This window comes from Gigantopelta aegis, chromosome 13, assembly GCF_016097555.1.
Source record: "Gigantopelta aegis isolate Gae_Host chromosome 13, Gae_host_genome, whole genome shotgun sequence".
Lineage (NCBI taxonomy): Eukaryota > Metazoa > Mollusca > Gastropoda > Neomphalida > Peltospiridae > Gigantopelta > Gigantopelta aegis.
The window spans coordinates 3151822-3168873 of record NC_054711.1 but is presented as its reverse complement, the minus strand read 5'-3'; the positions used below and the strand labels follow the sequence as shown (position 1 = coordinate 3168873).

Here is a 17052-nt window from a genome sequence, read left to right as displayed (position 1 = left end):
ATGTATGAGAGTTATTTCCCATTGAATTTCAACCCCTGCAATTAACAAAATGTCCATGGAAAAAAGAAACATGCCATTAAAACCCCCTGAATATACATGTAGTCCAAGGCAATCTCCATGACATTTCTGATTTCTGTGAGCAATTGCAGGGAAAGGCATCTACAGTAGCATACCTGTTTGTCGGAAATCAGAGTTACTTCCCTTCAATTTTGGTCATTTTGTTAGAAGTATGACTGAGGGTTATTGTATAAAGACCGAAGGCAGTGATTATGCGCCTTTAATATGTAATTTTTAATTTTTAATTTTTTTGTTTGTTCGTTTTCTTCCAGTGAAAAAGACTAGTCATACAGAAGAAAGCACATCAGTTCACTCCATGTCATTCAGCGTAATTGATGATGATGACCTACATTTCGAGAAATCTGAATTTCAACGAGAGCAGTACGAAACAAAAATCGAACAACTTGAAAATCAATCTTACGGGAGTATGGGGATTCGTGACTTTACTGCAAGGACTTATGGTGACCAGGGAATCATCCAAGTGGAACGGGAAACGGAACTGATCACGGAAATAACGACTGGAAGAGCAGAAGGAAGTGACAGAAGTTCCGGTTCTGAGTCCAGTGATGAGTTCGATCGACTGGAAAATATGAAAAGTAAGATTGAGTACATGGCGAAAATGTATGAAGAGATCGGAGATTTGTCGCACAAACGATCGCACAATGCTGTCGATTCTAGTACAAGCATTACTGAAAATGCAGAGAGCAGAGATGCAAAAATATCTGATGTGGAAATCAAAACAGAAGAAAGCTCTTATTCGAAAAAGAGCAAGTTTGATTATGAATTGTCGGTGTCAGAAAGCAAAGAGCAAATATTAAAATCTAGTAATGCTGTTGAAAGTGAAGAGTGGATCTCTAGCACAAAGGAGGAAATTACAATCAAAGAAGAAAAGGAGGTAAAGATTGAAGAGAAAAGATCTGAATTAGCAAAAACGGTTGAATCTGAAAGTAATGTATCCGAATCAAGAGAAGAATCTGAAAGTATTAAAAAGGAGGAAATTCGGATCAAGGAAGAATCTGAAAATATTAAAAAGGAGGAAATTAGGATCAAGGAAGAATCTGAAAATATTAAAAAGGAGGAAATTTGGATCAAGGAAGAAATGGAAGAAAAGATCAGAGAGCAAGAAATCAAATTAGCAAAAATGGTTGAATCTGAAAGTACGGTTACTGAAACAAGGGAAGAATCTCTCATAATCAAAAAGGAGGAAATTAAGATAAAGGAAGAAAGTGAAGAAAAGACGAAACAGCAGGAAGCAATGTTAACAAAACTGGCTGGATCTGAAGTTAGTGTAACTGAAGCAAAAGAAGAATCGAGCACAACAGTGAAGGAGGAAATTAAAATCGAAGAAGAAATTCAAGAAAGAATGAAAGAGAGAGAAGATGAGTTAGCAAAACTGGTGGGATCTGAAAGCAGTATTTCTGAAACAAGAAAAGAATCTCAAACAATGGAGTCGTTGGAATTAAACTTCAAAAGTGACATTGAGGAAAAGGCGTATGACGTAAATAAGGATATTTCTTCAACGGTTGAAACTTCAGAAACTGAAACCAGACAAGTAAAAAGATCTGTCCATTTTGATAGCTCAGTGGAAACAACAGAGACAACTCATGACCAAGCTGAGGAGAACTTGGTAGTGTCGAGCTCTTCTGAGGTGGAAAATAAAGAAGAAGAAAAATCTAGTCATTTGGATTCATCCATAGTAACCATGGAAACCAAGACCCATGATCAGCCTGAAGAAGGTTTGTCTGTGACAAGCACATCTCACGTTGAAAATAAAGAAACAGTGAGAACTAGTGGTATAGAAGTATCTGTGGAAACCATGGAAACTGTGTCACATGATAAAGAAAAAGAGTTGCTATTGGTCGAATTTGAAACCAGAATTGAATCTTCTAGTGCCGACACTGAAACAGACTCCAGTGAATTGGACTTTAGTTCCGACAAATCATCTACTACAAATGTTGACACGGTTATTGAAGAAAACAAAAAGAAAATATGTGAAGAGAATATTGATCAAAAAGTGGAAGAAACTGAGTTAATTTCAGATATAGATTCAAGTTCTGCTGAATGTGAAGTCTTGGATACAAGTTCACTGAAACAACAATATGTTGTACAACAGCCAGAAAACAAAGCAGATGAATTGGCACTGGACAGTGACCGAGATTCGAATGTAAATTTATTTAACCTGTCACCAAAGGAAGGGTCACCTGTGACTGCCTCGGAGATAACTGAAGCTGGAGCTTATTCAAAATCGGAGGAATTAGTTACAGGTGCAACTGTCGAAGTTCACGATTCAGTGGAAGAAAGCTTTTTGGATTCATCCATATCAAAAGAAGAAGTTGCGTCCACCAGTCTAGGTTACGACAGTGGAATCTTTGACATGTCGTTGAGAGATTCACTTTTGAGAGGCGACGAAAGTGTTGTTGATTCATCTTTGAATGAATCTGCCAACGTATTAGATGTTTTAACCAGTCTTCAGTCAGCGGTCGAGCAAATGGAAGAAGAGAGAAAAGATTTAGCTTCAAAACAAAGTGTTCTCGGTCACACGGAAGAAATAACGGAAGATAGCAGTTCGTATGTCGAAGAAAAATCAGATGACGGTATGCAAAAAGTTAATGTCACTGAAGAAACGGAAAGTACAGAACGTACCGAAATATCGGAATTTTCTGTAATGAAAGCAGATGAAATTCTCGCACAAGCTCTAGCTGAACGGACAGAAAAGATTTCAAGAGAAGATGTCGCCATGGCAATTGAGAAATTAGCATTTGGCGATTCTGTGGATCCAGTTGAATTTTCAAGCAGCAGAGCAGAAATGAGGATGATGGAAACGAGGACAGAGGAGCTTGATGTTGACGAACAGAAAGAAAAAATGGCAGAATTACAAGCTGTGAACGAACAACGGCCAACCTATGTTGAAAAGGTTGAAGAAGAAAAACTAGAAGCTGGCTCTCATGAAGTGTGTCTGATTGAAGGGTCAAATGTAACAACAACAACAACAACAACAACAAATGAAATATCCACAGCAGACGTCACAACAGATGAAATAGCTTACGAGAAAACGACAATAAGAGATGATAAAAAAGAATCGACCACTGATCAGCAAGAACTCTATTATAAAGAAGAGACTGTGGGAAATGTTAAAGAAATTGTGGACGAAAAAAAATCTACAGTTTCAGTTGAAAAACAGACCGACATTGTAACAAATATCCACGAGCAAATGTCATCGTTCATCGATGAGGCTTCCATGGAGGATATAGCCGCTCTCACTGAACTTAGCACAGATAATCTGCAATCTGCTGGGGAAACAATGGCTGACACTGCTGACCTTCAGAAATCTGCAGTCGTCGTCAGGGCAACCAAGAGCCACAGTGACACACTTGTTGAGCAGATGGATGGAGAGAAAGAAACCCGGGATCTTGAAGGAATGCCGGTGGAGGCTTCTGAGGTCAGTCAGTCAAAACAGAACTCGGAAACCAAGACCGACTCTGCAGACGTCAACGCTGGGCTAATTTTACATGCCGAGGGTAGCGTTGAGAATAGTCCGTCTGACAAGCAGACGCCACCTGGTGGAGGAGAAGGATTTACACTGAGTACCAAGGTGGAGATTTCAGAATCACAGAATCCAACTGAAGAGGTGTTTAGACTGCGGACGGAAGTAGGTGTTTCTGGAACAGAATATGGGAAGGAGGAGTTGAACATTTCTTCTTCTGTGTCGTCATCACAAGTGGAAACAGACGCCACACTGGCGCCCCCTACAATCACATCGGTGTCTGAGGATGTCTCGGTGAAGGCAGGGGAGACAATTCATCTTTCATCTGAAGTCCAAGGTCAGTTGAATATTCAGTGTGGGTTTTTTTTTCTTTGATGAATTAATTAATTTTTAGTTTATTATCTTCTTTTGTTATTCACAAGTCTTGGTGACATATTGATTATATAATACTGTTTAATTATGTAGGTACTGGTATCTCAATACTGGCTTTAACCCACAGTGAGTGGGCTGTTCAGTAAGAAGGTGAACAACCTCTATACCAACATTTCCAGTGGGGGGGGGGGGTAAGGGGGGGACAGCAGGCAGACTTTAGCTAATTTGAAAGAGCACGTGATGTTTTTGAGTCCTAGAATCAAACCTTCTTGGCAGACCCTTTACCCCCCCCCTCCCCATTCCATGACTGGTATATCAATGTCCATGGTATATGCTGTCCTGTACTGTCCTAAAATACCTTGCTGATAATGAAAAAACAATTTATTTCCAGGATTTCCCCTAAGACTGAATTTCAGAATTACCAAATATTTGACATCCAACTGGTGATGATTAATTACTCAATGTGCTCTAGTGGTGTCATTAAACAAAACAAACTTTAACTTAACCTATCCAACCAGGACAGTGTGTTTAACATTTAACTGGATATATTTATTATTATAACTACTTCCAAATGTGCTGAGGTGTTCCTTTTGTCTCTCTCTCTCTTGTGTGCTTCCTATGATTATTATTAACTTGAATATGTTGAACCATGTGGATAATAATTTCCTCTGTCATTCTCGACCAAGTGTCAAAATAACCATATGTTAGACACCAAAGAGCCATAGTTTAAAATGTGCTGAGGTGTCGTTAAACACACATTCCTTTCTTTCCCCCTATCTCTCCCCCTATCTCCCCCCCCCCTCTCTCTCTCTCTCTCTCTGTGTCTCTCTCCCGCTCTCTCCCCCCCTCTCTCTCTCTCTCTCTCTCCCCCTCTCTCTCTCTCTCTCTCTCTCTCTCTCTCTCTCTCTCTCTCTCTCTCTCTCTCTCTCTCTCTCTCTCTCTCTCTCTCTCTCTCTCTCTCTCTCTCTGTGTCTCTCTCTGTCTCTCCCCCCTCACTCTCTCTCTCTCCCCTCTCTCTCTCTCTCTCTCTCTCTCTCTCTCTCTCTCTCTCTCTCTCTCTCTCTCTCTCTCTCTCTCTGTCTCTGTCTCTGTCTCTCTCTCTCCCCCAAAGTATCAAAATAACCATATGTTAGACACCAAATAGCCGTAGTGCTGAGGTGTTATTAAAAAGACATTTCTTACCTCTCTCACTCTTGACCAAATGTTTTTACCAAGACTAAGTTTCTCAGTTTCACCTGTATCAAGGTGTTCTGTATTACCTGGATCTATAAGGTGAGTATAAAAATGTAATATTTACTCAGGTTTGGATCAGAAATAGGCTACATAGCTATACCTAGCACCACGCACCTCTGTAATCAAACCCACCTGCTACACTAGAATAGACTGGCCTATATAAACAGGTAGATTAAACAAACAGAGAATCCAGTCTGTTCCTTCCATTATATATTACATCATCACAACACATTGAGACAATGATAATTAATCATGGGTAATTAATTAAGATGGGCGGTTGAAAATGATTTTGTTCTTCCTTTTAATTAATCTTAAAGTTTTTATTTAACGACACCACTAGAGCACATTGATTTATTATTAATCATCAGCTGTTGGATGTGAAACATTTGTTTATTCGGACACGTAGTCATCAGAGGAAACCTGCTAAATTTTTCCTGATGCAGCAAGGGATCGTTATATGCACTTTCCCACAGACAGGAAAGCACATACCACGGCCTTTGATCAGTTGTGGTGCACTGGTTGGAACGAGAAAAATCCCAATCAGGTGAATGCATCCATGAGATTCCAGTGTTCTACCATCTGAGCTAATAAAGAAATTTCCACTAGCTACTTCCAGTAGGAGCACTTTATACTAACACTACTACATACTCCAACCTCAAGTGAAGCTACGTCTCAGAACTGTGGGTCACGGGCAGTTGAACTGTTACAATTAAACAAACATTCCTTTCCTTTCCTAATAGCCACTGATTAAACAATGTGCTGGGGTGTCATTGAACAAACATTCCTTTCCTTTCCTAATCGCCACTGATTAATTTAAACAATGTGCTGAGGTGTCATTAAACAAACATTCCTTTCCTTTCCTAACAGCCACTGATTAAACAATGTGCTGAGGTGTCATTAAACAGACATTCCTTTCCTTTCCTAATAGCCACTGATTAAACAATGTGCTGAGGTGTCATTAAACAAACATTCCTTTCCTTTCCCAACAGCCACTGATTAAACAATCTGCTGGGATGTCATTAAACAAACATTCCTTTCCTTTCCTAATAGCCACTGATTAAACAATGTGCTGGGGTGTCATTAAACATACATTCCTTTCCTTTCCTAATAGCCACTGATTAAACAATGTGCTGAGGTGTCATTGAACAGACATTCCTTTCCTTTCCTAAAAGCCACTGATTAAACAATGTGCTGGGGTGTCATTGAACAGACATTCCTTTCCTTTCCTAACAGCCACTGATTAAACAATGTGCTGGGGTGTCATTGAACAGACATTCCTTTCCTTTCCTAACAGCCACTGATTAAACAATGTGCTGGGGTGTCATTGAACAGACATTCCTTTCCTTTCCTAACAGCCACTGATTAAATAATGTGCTGGGGTGTCATTAAACAGACATTCCTTTCCTATCCTGATAGCCACTGATTAAACAATGTGCTGGGGTCTCGTTAAACAGACATTCCTTTCCTTTGCTAATAGCCACTGATTAAACAATGTGCTGGGGTCTCGTTAAACAGACATTCCTTTCCTTTCCTAATAACCACTGATTAAACAATGTACTGGGGTGTCATTAAACAAACATTCCTTTCTTTTCCCTCATCCAGGTAACCCTCAGCCTGAAGTGAAATGGTTCAAGGCGGGTGACACGGTCAAATCGACCGAGCGCATCTCTGTGACGACGGATAATGACACGTACACTCTTGAGATCACAGAGGCTGGAGTCGAGGACGGCGGGACCTATACTCTGACGGCTCACAACTCAGAGGGGACTATTTTCAGTGACGTCCAGGTCTTCGTGGACATTGAAGAACCTGAGGGTGGTGCTAGTGGCGGTGGTGGGGATGTGGGGTAGGTTTGACTTTCTCTTCCCCCTGGGTGAGACGTAGCTAAGTTTAGTGATATAAAAGAACCTGGGGTAGGTGCTAGTGGAGGTGGTGGGGATGTGGGGTAAGTTTGACTTTCTCTTCATCCTGGGTGGGACGTAGCTAAGTTTAGTGATATAGAAGAACCTGGGGCGGGTGCTAGTGGAGGTGGGGGGGGGATGTCGGGTGAGTTTGACTTTCTCTTCATCCTGGGTGGGACGTAGCTAAGTTTAGTGATATAGAAGAACCTGGGGTGGGTGCTAGTGGAGGTGGTGGGGATGTGGGGTAAGTTTGACTTTCTCTTCACCCTGGGTGGGACGTAGCTAAGTTTAGTGATATTGAAGAACCTGAGGGTGGTGCTAGTGGAGGTGGTGGGGATGTGGGGTAAGTAGGACTTTCTCCTCACCCTGGGTGGGACGTAGCTAAGTTTAGTGATATTGAAGAACCTGAGGGTGGTGCTAGAGGAGGTGGTGGGGATGTGGGGTAAGTAGGACTTTCTCCTCACCCTGGGTGGGACGTAGCTAAGTTTAGTGATATAAAAGAACCTGGGGTGGTGCTAGTGGAGGTGGTGGGGATGTGGGGGTAAGCAGGACTTTCTCTTCACCCAAAATGGCCAATTACTCACTTTTGACTCTCCTTTATGAAGTAAAAAGGCCAGAGTCCTAGATCAATGAAACTTGGTTTATAGTTGCATGTACAGATGTTCATCACAGTGCACCTCAATGGGTCCACCGACGGGAATCAATCACACATCAGGCGCGTGCTGTACCACTGAGCTACGTCCTGTCTCTGGTTTATAGTTGCATGTACAGATGTTCATCACAGTGCACCTCAATGGGTCCACCGACGGGAATCAATCACACATCAGGCGCGTGCTGTACCACTGAGCTTTGTCCTGCCTCTGGTTTATAGTTGCATGTACAGATGTTCAGCACAGTGCACCTCAATGTTTTTATGGTAGGTGAGACATTTAATTCTGTACAAAAGTGGACGTTTTTCATGAGCCCTTTTAAAATATCGGTACAGAACATAACCCCTCTAAACTGAATACCTCTTAAAACGAGACTGTTTACTTGGTCCAATGAGTGTCCGGTTTAGAGGGGTTTCGCTGTATAAGTGAAATCTTATTATTATTATATTTTTTTTTCTTTCAGAATTACTGTTAGTCTGACTGCTCCAGAGTTTGTTGTGAAACCTGAAGATATCACGGTAACAGAGTTTGAACAGGTCAAACTCATCTGTTCCGTGAAAGGTACGTTTTAATGGTGATGATAGAAATGGTGGTAGGGATAAACCCAACCTAAAACCTTGACCTTGCTTATGTTTATGGGGACAATAAAAAAAACACAACAAAAAACCTAAAAAGACCCCTAAAATAACCAGTTGGGGAAGGTGGTGGAAATAGCAGTTAAAATAATTTAGGGCACATTAATATAGGGTCTTCTTCTATTGCACAAAATGTGCACTTTTAAGCTAAAAACAGTCCTTTTAAAATATTTATCGGGAACATCCTGCCTCCCTCCTCCTACTATGTATGACCACATGTGATAGTGATGTTGATAATTATGGTGATAGTGATGATGATTATTTTGGTGGTGGTGATGATGTTTATAATTATGGTGATAGTGATGATGATTATTTTGGTGGTGGTGATGATGTTTATAATTATGGTGATAGTGATGTTGATAATTATGGTGATAGTGATGTTTATAATTATGGTGATAGTGATGATGATTATTTTGGTGGTGGTGATGATGTTTATAATTATGGTGATAGTGATGTTGATAATTATGGTGATAGTGATGTTGATAATTATGGTGATAGTGATGTTTATAATTATGGTGATAGTGATGTTGATAATTATGGTGATAGTGATGTTGATAATTATGGTGATAGTGATGATGATTATTTTGGTGGTGGTGATGATGTTGATAATTATGGTGATAGTGATGATGATTATTTTGGTGGTGGTGATGATGTTTATAATTATGGTGATAGTGATGTTGATAATTATGGTGATAGTGATGTTTATAATTATGGTGATAGTGATGATGATTATTTTGGTGGTGGTGATGATGTTTATAATTATGGTGATAGTGATGTTGATAATTATGGTGATAGTGATGTTGATAATTATGGTGATAGTGATGTTGATAATTATGGTGATAGTGATGTTGATAATTATGGTGATAGTGATGTTGATAATTATGGTGATAGTGATGTTGATAATTATGGTGATAGTGATGGTGATGTTGATAATTATGGTGATAGTGATGATGATTATTTTGGTGGTGATGATGATGTTAAATGATGCTGACGGATGTGGTTACAATGATGATGGTGTTCATGGCACAGTATCAGGCAAGCATATTCATTCTTGAGGACTCGTAAATCAAGATATAAAATTTCAGTTTTGCTCAAGTTAAAATGTTTTTTGGTTGAGTGTATTTTATGCTGGTTAGTGTGTCCTCATTTATCATATTTCCTTAAAACTGTTGATCCTTGTTTTCAGTGTAAAATAAAGTTATGTACAGTTTTTGTGGAAATTATAAATGTTTTCAAATCCAATATTTTTCTGGTCATCCTGGTAGTAGTAGCAGCTCAAAAGTAATTGTATTTAAAACAGTTTTGAATCCAGAGCTTCTAGATTGTGGTAGCCCGTGGCTAGTGATATTCAATGTTGGGCTGGTAAATAACTACTATTACCATGCCCAATGGCTAGTGAATTTTTAAGTCTATTTTGTAAATATGAATATCCCGGCCCCAACCCTATCTCGCCAATGTTAGTATTTTAAAACTCTATCTCCCTCTTTAAGTAATATATCTGATTATTACTATTAGTCAAATTATTTTATTTTCAACATCACCTGTCTTCAAAACCAGTGCATATTCCCTACGGTTAGTAGACTAGTCCGAACATCCCAACAGCCAATGGGATGGCCTGAATTCTTCTACTGCGCACCCCTTCCTGTTCCGGTCACGTGACTGTAACTTCCTTCTTTTTCCTTTGTGTCTTATGGTTTGGAGTGAGTAGGGCAAGTGGATTTTTAATCATGGCTAGTACATTTTTAAAATTACTGATCCCAAGGCAAGTGGATTTTATACAAATTCTAGAATCTCTGGAATCTATGAAACTAGAATCAGCAGTTTTAATTTCACTATAGTCTACAAGAGAAAATTTCTAGCATAAATACTCTTTTAATATTACATTTTGTGTTTTCTAGGTGCTCCTACACCTGAGGTGACATGGTCTAAAGAAGGCCGTCATCTTCAATCCAACAATCATATTCGTTTGTTTGAGTCTGACAATCATATTCATGTGTATGCGTCTGACATCTAATGGATTTTTACTAAATTTCATTTTGTTTTTTTTCTAGGTGCTCCTACGCCTGAGGTGACATGGTCTAAAGAAGGCCGTCGTCTGCAGTCTGACAATCATATTCGTGTGTACGAGTCTGACGGTTGTCACTACCTCGAGATACCGCAGACGTCGGCGCTCGACTCGGGAGAATACCAGTGTACCGCGACCAACGACCAGGGCAATGTGTCGTGTCATCTTGTGCTTCGAGTTGAAGGTTCGTGGTTTAGTCAGCTCTACATGATATGCTAAATGAGATTCTTTTACAGATGATGATGTGAGCGGGATTTAGCTCAGTCGGTTGAGTGCTCGCTTGAGGTGCTTGCGTCGCAGGATCAAACCACCTTGGTGGATCCATTCAGATGATTTGGATTTTTCTCTTTTCAACCAGTACAACTGGACAAAGGTCATGGTATGTGCTTTCCTGTCTGTGGGAAAGTGCATATAAAAGATCCCTTGCTGCATTAGTAAAATGTAGTGGGTTTCATCTGATGACTAAGAGTCAGATTTACCAAATGTTTGACATACAATAGCCGATGATTAATTAATCAATGTGCTCTAGTGGTGTCGTTAAACAAAACAAACTTTAACTTTTAGTGATGAGGGGGCGGGATATAGCACCAGTGGTAAAGCATTCGCTTGACGCGCGGTCTGTCTGAGATCAATCCTCGTTGGAGGGCCCATTGGGCTATTTTTTCATTCCAGCCAGTGCAGCATGATTGGTATTTCAAAAGCCGTGGTATGTGCTATCCTGTCTGTGGGATGATGCATATAAAAGATCCCTTCCTACAAATGCAAAAATGGAGCATGTTTCTTCTCTTAAGACTATCTCAAAATTTTCAAATGTTTGACATCCAATAGCCGATGTTTAATAAATCAATGTGCTCTAGTGGGGTTGTTACACAAAAAACCCTTTAACTTTTAGTGATCAAGAGCTGCATGTAATGATTAAAGATATTGTTGAGAAGTGGCTGCCCGACAAGGCCAACTGGTTACAGCTTTCTTTTCTTTTTTCCTTCTATTTTTTCTTTGTCCTCTTTTTTTATTTCATCCTTTCATTTTTTCTCCTTTGTTCTTTCTTTTTTCTTTCATGTTTTCATTTATTCAGTCATTAATTCCTTTTGTTCTTCGCCTTTATAATCTTGGGGGGGGGGGGGGATTTTGTTATAGTTTAACATCATTTTATGTGGGATTTTCATTGTAATTTCTTTCTTCTTTTTTTTCCATCATTTGCAAAATTAATTTAAAAGATTGAATATATTTATTATATTTTACAATTCCTGATCAATAGTGAGGACATTTCAGTTAAATTGTTGTAGTCTTTACTAATTAAACTGAAAACACTAAACTGCATATTTTCATATCATTTTATTTCTTACTGAATGATAATGGAAAATACTTTGCAAATCATTTTATCTGTCACTAATGATAATGGAAAATATTTTGCAAAACAGTTATCTGTCACTAATGATAATGGAAAATATTTTGCAAAACATTTATCAGTTACTGAAGGATAATGGAAAATATTTTGCAATCACTAAAGGATAATAACAAATATTTTGCAAATCATTTCGTCTGTTACTGAACAATAAATGAAAATATTTAGCAAAAATTTCATTTGTTACTAAAAATAATGGAAAATATTTTGCAAAGTTTCTTTTCAATACTTTGAACTATTTTGCATGCAATTTTACCCAAATGTCTGGTCTATCTTCCCCAGGTGCTACAGAGGAAAGTGGTTTATCGACAGGGGAGGACCCCAGGACTGCCCTGTCGCCGCGGGCATCTGAACGTTCAGACACAGACGTTAGTAACAGTGCTACCGTTCGCTATATGAAGCTTGTGGCTGCGATGGCAGCATTCTCGCTCGTTGCATTTGGCATCAATAAGGCTGTGCAGCATTTCAAGTGACGTTTGTGAAGTTTGCAAAAATTTTGAGTTTTTGCACAAGTGTTGCAAATTTGCATGAGTGTTGAGTTTTGCGTGTGTGTCAAGTTTTTTAACGAGTTTTTGTTTGAGTATTCAATTTTACATGAGTTTTGCATTTTTTTGCATTTCTGGTTCTGGTTCCATTTGGCATCAATAAGGTTGCAGCATTTCAAATGATTGGTGAAGTTTACACAAACGTTGAATATTTGCACAAAATTTGAGTTTTGCATGAGTGTTGCATTTTTCACAAGTTTTGAGTTTTCACATGGGCATTTTATACTTGGTATTATATTTCTAATGGGTGAGTGGATGTGTTGGATGGATGGACAGATGAACAGAAAGACAAGTGGATGGACAGATGGATGAATGGATGGATGTTTTTTTACACCACAGAACAAACCACAAAATCTACTAATGGGTGTGAAACATGTATATACATGTATATTAATGAATGGATGGATGGATGGATGGATGAGTAAATTCCAATGAATGAATGAATGAATTAATGAATGAAAGAATGAACAAACAGATTAATAAATAAATGAACATGTTGAATGATAAACCAAATGGTAAAACGAATGACCAAATGAATTAATAAATGAATGAATAATACATAACTGTATAGAAATCAGTTTACAGAGTTGATCATACGAAAGTGTATGACGACCTATAACAACTGTATAGAAATCAGTTTACAGAGTTGATCATAGGAAAGTGTATGACGACCTATAACAACTGTATAGAAATCAGTATACAGAGTTGATCATACGAAAGTGTATGACGACCTATAACAACTGTATAGAAATCAGTATACAGAGTTGATCATACGAAAGTGTATGACGACCTATAACAACTGTATAGAAATCAGTATACAGAGTTGATCATACGAAAGTGTATGACGACCTATAACAACTGTATAGAAATCAGTATACAGAGTTGATCATACGAAAGTGTATGACGACCTATAACAACTGTATAGAAATCAGTTTATAGAGTTGATCATACGAAAGTGTATGATGACCTATAACAACTGTATAGAAATCAGTTTACAGAGTTGATCACACGAAAGTGTATGACGACCTATAACAACTGACATAAAGTGTATGACGACCTATAACAACTGACATAAAGCTAAGAATAGCTGAACTTTTTTCCGGTGGTGACACTTTCTGCATTTATCATATTTCTCAGACCTGTAAGTCAAATTCCACAATATGCACACTCGCCATTTCTGTTTTGGAGCTACATGGTTCTCTATGTACAAAAATTACTGTAACATCTTAAAATTAGCTTGATCATGAAACGACTGATTTTTGTTAATCTTGTACAGAGAGATGTGAAATGGTATTTTGTGAAATAATAAGCCTACATGTCATGGTATTCAGTAATCTCAAAAGTTCTTTACCAAGTATAAGATGAAATCTTTTGTTATTTAAATTACATTTTTATTTTTATTTTGATGTGTATGTGTTTTATTTTGTTTGTTTTTCCATTGTTTTTTCTTTTGTTTTTTTGCAAGATGTTGATAAAGGTGCAATCTCAGATATATATATTTGTTATTGTTCAGCTATTTAGAATACGTCATTCACTTTAATCTTATTGACTCCATTGCTATTAATGGAAAAATGTAGCGGGTTTCCTGTCTTAAGACTATATGTCAAAATTACAAAATATTTGACATCCAATAGCTGATGATTCATAAATCAATGTGCTCTAGTGGTGTCGTTAAACAAAACAAACTTTTAACTTGTAATCTTGTTGCTATAGCATTCTTCAGTATACTTTTACAACACTTGTTTATTTTGGTCATTTAAAAAAAAATTATTTACCGGTATTGTTAAACAAAATAAACTTTAACTTTTAGTAAAGTTTTCTTTTCAGATGTGGAAGTGAGATTGCAACTTTAAATTTTAAGGGTTGTTCTGTGTTTGTTTGTTGTGTTTGTTTGTTTGTTTGTTTGTTTGTTTGTTTGTTTGCTATAAGTCTACTGAGAATTTCAGTATTACATGTACTATCATTTTTTAATTTTTTTTTTAATTTACAAACTGTTGTTTGCTGTACAAAATGTTATTTGCATTTATTGGATGGGTCTGAATTATGGACACACATTGCGATGTATTTGTTACTCCACATTTTCAAAATCAATATGTTCACAGTAAATTTGATCACCATGGTTACAGGAATGAAATTTGTTTTAATAAAGTTCACAGTAAATTTGATCACCATGGTTACAGGAATGAAATTTGTTTTAATAAAAGCAGCATCAGGTCCACTAATATAGGGTATAGACCAAAAAACAGTATAAACTAAGAAAGGTATTAATTGTTTTCATATTTTATAAGAAGGATAATTTCCACCCCCACCCCCACCCCACCCCCACCCCCACTCCGACAAGGCACAGCCCTGCCCACCACAGTACAACTTGGCCACAACTTCATATCAGCCATTTTAGCATCCACATTTCAGTTGTATTCAAATATATTTTGTGTTCAATATCTTTTGTATTCCACATATTTAATTTTTATATACACCATATTGATATATTTATTATATATTTTATATTATATATTATACATGAAATATATTGCATATGTATTAACCTAGTTACCTACCACTATACCTAGCTATCTACCTATCAGCTTATCTGCCTATTTATATACTTTCTAGTCTATCCATTAGTTTACTTTACTATATCATATGTATCTACCTGGCTACATACCTACCTGTTTGCATGTACATTATACCTGTCTATACCAGTATGTAAACAATATAAACAAGCAAAAAGACATACCTATCTCCCTGTGTTGTTGTGTACCTAATGACCATGTATCTACCAGTACTTATCTACCTACCATCCTATTATATACCTACCTACCTACCTACCTACATACCTACCTACCTACCTACCTATCTACCTACTAATATAGGGTCTAAACAAAAAACCAACCCTACCTACTATATATAAATATTATATACTTTTATATTTTGAAAGATCAGTTCAGTTTTTAAACAGGTATTAATCCCTGCCATAATGCTTTGCTACCTATTTCTGCTAACCTATTAAGTATATCTACGTATGTACCTACCTCCATTCATCCATGCATCCATTTAACTATCCATCCATCCATTCATCCATCCATGCATCCATCCATCCATCCATCCATCCATCCATCCATCCATCCATCCATCCATCCATCCATTCATTCATTTATTTGTGGAGCAGGTCAAGTGAAACTCCTCAAAACCGGATTTCCCTCAAAACCTAAAATTTATCACAGTCCCTTTTTTAATATCAGTACAGAACCGAACCTTTCCAAACTGGATACCTCTCCAAACTGCACATTTTTCTTGGTTCCCTAGGTGTCTGGTTTACTGGGTTTTTTTACTGTGTATATATAAATGCTTCAGCTTTACAAGTCATCAAATACAACCGTTTGAACCAGTAGTGTGTGGATACTTGGCTAAATTGTTCTCGTTCCAGCCAGTGCTCCACAACTGGTGTAACAAAGGCTGTGGTATGTACTGTCCTTTCTGTAGGATGATGCATATAAAAGATCCCTTTCTGCTAACTGGAATGAGTAGCCCATTGCAGGTTTCCTCTCTAATTATTTGTGTGGCCCATAACCATATGTCCGATGCCATATAACTGTAATTAAAATGTGTTGAGTGTGTCGTTAAATATAACATCCCTTTCTTTTGATTATATTGTATAATAAAACATATTAATAATTTTTATATTTGCTCTTTCTTGAAAGAAAAAGCCATATAGGGATTTTTTTTAAGCTGGTGTAGGGGCATTTAAAATTAAGACCACGGTGTGATACATTGGAAAAAAATATTCTATATATATTTCATTACAACATACTTTTGTAGGAAATGTTTTTAACCCTTTCAGTAGTATGATTCACATGGGAGCAGATTATCAGCGTAGAATGAATAATGCACTGAATAAAGCCACGGGTGACAGGGTTAAAAATGTCCTATTTCTATTACTCAGGAATTGTTTTGTATTCAGTATATTTAATATGGAAGCGTATGTTCATGTAGTGTATTCCTACATTCCTTTGGAAATAGGTTACTCATTTTCATTGTGCAGACTAGTTCGACAGTATTATAGGACACTAAAAATTAGACAGCAAAATATCATTAAAGACGTTGGTTTTTTTTTCTTTCTTTTTCTATCATTAAAAACTTCATAAACAAATGTTATTTCGTTTACGCTCATCGGGGGATGAACCAAAAATCACCTACAAACTGAGTTGTGAACGGCTTTGCCAATTCACACAGCTTGCAATTGATTTGTTTTGGTGATCAATCGTGCACGATTTAGCTCAGTTGGTTGAATGCTCACCTGAGGAGAAGAGACTGCCTGCACTGGCAGGTGCAAGAGAGCACCAGCAACTCAACGGGAGTTGGTAACACGTCAGGGGTTCGTTTTGGTGCTATGGAATTTGGAATGTTTCGTAGGATTAAAGCCAAAGGGAAAAAGTGCGCAGTTTGAGTGAAGGAATTCGGCGTATTTTGAACGGTTCGCCGAAAAAGAAAGGAGGTGTAATGTAGGTTGAAGGGTTTCTTATACAGTCCACGTCTGCAGAATGAAAATGTTCAAACCTAGGAGTAAAAGGGTCAAAACAATGTTGAATCAACATCATGTGCATGATTTGTTCATGATTCAGCAAGTATATTTTAGCTTGTTTTTCATGTTGTGTTTTATTGAATGCATATCGTATTTTGATATATAACTATATACATTTTTATT

General features: G+C 37.6%; 1 protein-coding gene across 1 annotated transcript in view; it reads left to right on the top strand.

Moving 5' to 3' along the window:
* Positions 1–17052, top strand: part of LOC121387611 (titin-like) — a 132150-nt gene that overhangs the window by 19079 nt on the left and 96019 nt on the right. Inside the window, exons 3-7 of the mRNA XM_041518770.1 lie at positions 330–3878; positions 6749–6992; positions 8161–8258; positions 10384–10581; positions 12085–12257. Of these exons, the coding sequence (XP_041374704.1) occupies positions 330–3878; positions 6749–6992; positions 8161–8258; positions 10384–10581; positions 12085–12257 (4262 nt within the window). The remainder of the gene's footprint in view (positions 1–329; positions 3879–6748; positions 6993–8160; positions 8259–10383; positions 10582–12084; positions 12258–17052) is intronic.